Source organism: Adiantum capillus-veneris, chromosome 24 (genome assembly GCF_014529385.1).
Source record: "Adiantum capillus-veneris isolate H3 chromosome 24, ASM1452938v2, whole genome shotgun sequence".
NCBI lineage: Eukaryota > Viridiplantae > Streptophyta > Polypodiopsida > Polypodiales > Pteridaceae > Adiantum > Adiantum capillus-veneris.
This window is the reverse complement of record NC_140954.1, coordinates 12,916,462-12,919,345: the sequence shown is the minus strand read 5'-3', so window position 1 is coordinate 12,919,345 and position 2,884 is coordinate 12,916,462. Positions and strand designations below refer to the sequence as shown.

Genomic DNA, 2,884 nt, shown 5'->3' with positions numbered 1-2,884 from the left:
TAGTGGAGGCCTACGAGAGAGGGAATTTGTTTACCAAACCTTTAGATGCTCATGAAGTGATGTTATTGGCCATGTGGCACAGCAGTCTGGACTTGGCAAATTATAAAAGTACAACATTGTCGTGTCGGGCTGTTGAAACGTGTACTGTGTGGGTGTTAATCAGGAGCTTAAGCTTTTAAGGAGTGGGGCTACGGTCAATAGAGGCAGTGGGTAAATGAATGCAGCGAGAAGAAAGCAGTCCTCTGGGTGATGGAGATGTTTGAAGCGCGGGGTGTCTGGTTTGGTGTTTTGTTTTGGGGGGGGGGGGTTTATAAAACGAAGGAGTGCATGGGAAAGGGTGGTGCGCAACTGAGGGACAGAGCCAAAGACGAGCGAGCGAGAGAGATGGAAGGCTCAGGCTATGGAGGCTTTACCCGCCTTGCGTTGATGATGGTGGTGGTGGTAATGCAGACCGCCCAGCTGTACGGGTCTAATTGGACGGCGCTGGCCGCCGAGGCTTCTTGCCCCAGCGCTCAGGAGCTCTACAACCAATGTAGCGTGTACGTGCTAGGCTCCAACCCCCCCACCCCTACCGCCAATAGTGGATGCTGCAGCCTCCTCAAATCATCCAGCGCTTCCTGCGTCTGCAGTGCTATCCCCGACAACTTCAAAAGCGTCATCAACCAGCAGGGCGTCTCCAACCTCAAATCCGTCTGCCAGCTTTCGGGTTCCTGCTGTACGTCTCTTCTTCTCCCCCCCCCCTCTCTCTCTCTGTCTCACAAACCACACACACACACACAAACCGTGTGCATGGATCTAAGGTAGATCCCAGGTTACCTTCACTCAAACTACTAAGGCCCTTGCATAGCCCATAACATGATGCTACACATTTTTGCATTGCATCGTTTTATATATTAGAAGCTAACCTTGACCTTGGTTGTCATTGTTCCTTTATGTCTTTTTGACATGGATTGTGCAGGAGTTCAAGGTAAGGTGCAATAGTTTTGAAGGGCCGCACGCTCGCCCTTACCAATATGCCCATCTTGGCCAATATAATATGGCTTTTATCTATTTGACTCAAAGATATGCTATCAAGCTTCCAACTTGTATGGCATTATGATTAGAATACCATTTTATGTATAGTATAAATAAACTCTTTACTGCACAAATAAAATGAGGCTTGAGTGCAATATTCATTTTTCAAGTACTCTATATCACAAGTTTGGTTGATGAGAATTTCTCCTCTGCTGAGATGAATGCTCTTTAGAAAGCTTTATGAAATTTTTTAATTCAAATGATGTTTTAACCAAAATATAACAGGAATAACACATCAAAAATTAGTATTCAAATTGTTCAAAGTTATTTACATTTTCCATGCAAAATAGGAAAGTTTGTTTAGTTTGTTTTGTGTGTTTGTTCTTCTTGTGGACATCATCAATAAAAATAGATTCCATCATTTTACATAGTTTGCGAGGAAAGAGCTACTAGAAGAGCTTGCGGTAGGTGCTAATTCATGAAATCAATGTCTACAACAAGTCATTTTCCATTATTAAAGACATCATTGATCACTATTAAAGGTGATACTTATGAGATGCATACATGTCTACATAACATGATACATTTTGAAATAACACACAATCTCAAGGTATGAAATTAGTGATTCACATTATTATAAATTTTAAATGTCCATAATGTTGTTTTAATTGTTGAATTTGTGGAAAAAAGAAACTAGTTTCATGTAACTTATAATGTATTGTCCTAGGCCTAAATCTATTTTTCAAATCACTATATGCAGCTAGCATGTATTCTTTATGGGCTTTGGATGCAAGTTTTCTTGCACTTACAATGCAATTTTTGGAATCACTACCTGCAACTGGCATTTATTCTTTATGAGCTTCACCATGGTTATCTCAAAATTACATTGAGAAGATCTACAAAGACCATGATTAGTGTCCATAATGTTCTCAAAGAGAAAAAATTGGAAATGCTCAAACTATAAGGAAAATAAAAGTGAGGAGTCACGTTGGTATTCTAAATAAACAAGTGATAAAATCATGAGGCCTACCACTAGAAGGTAGTTACTATTGAGAGTACTATGCGGTAGCTATAGAGTGGGGGATGGATAAGGAATGCTCATGGGAGACATGTGCAAGAGTGTCGGGAGTAGAATAATTTCAAAATATTGATAAATTTATTTGTGAAAATGTTTGAAATAAGATATATAAGTGCATTTTTAGTTTGACAAAAAGCACAATTATGTATCTCATACTCATGCCATGGAAAAAATGGTTTCCTCTCTTCAAATGCATTGATAACTGTTTGCACCTTGAAAGCTTGGGTGCTATATGAGCTACTAACTACAGAAAGGCAATTCACAAGATTATTGTAAAATGAAAACATACTTGAACATGCACTTATGGATATGTATACCAAATGCTGTGATCTTGAAAAAGAAAAGTGTTTGCTTCAAGAGCTTCCATTTTGAGCTGTTGTCTCTTGGAATACTCTAATTGCAAGCTATGTCAAACAAGGTTACAATGCCAAAGCTCTCAAATGTTGCAAAAGCATGCATTGAGGTGGAGAGATCCCTCTAGATGATGCCACCTATGCCTACATCTTGAAATCTTGTGGCATCTAACAAGATGCCCATTAGAAAGAGAATGAGGTCTAGGAGAGCCTCTTTATTTGCCATGAGATTATGGAGGTGATTAACATTTTGACGAATAGATGCATGTCATGTGTGCAAGAATCGTGGGTGTGTAAGAGAGCTGTAAAAATGGTCAAAGGATGCACTCTTCCCTCCAAAAAAGGATTTCTAGTTTGAAATGTAAATTTACCTAAGTTTATCAATATCTCTATCATATTACATTAAAAGATACATGTCTTTAAATTTTGTACCCCATCA

General features: G+C 39.2%; 1 protein-coding gene across 1 annotated transcript; it reads left to right on the top strand.

The window, feature by feature from the left end:
• Window positions 1-326: 326 nt before the first annotated feature.
• LOC147425968 (uncharacterized) lies at window positions 327-1,213 on the top strand. The gene is made up of 3 exons (XM_086499003.1): window positions 327-532; window positions 612-715; window positions 959-1,213. Exons 1-3 carry the CDS (start codon window positions 328-330, stop codon window positions 1,097-1,099), a joined length of 450 nt encoding a protein of 149 aa, XP_086355129.1. The 5' UTR covers window position 327; the 3' UTR covers window positions 1,100-1,213.
• The last annotated feature ends 1,671 nt before the right edge of the window (window positions 1,214-2,884 follow it).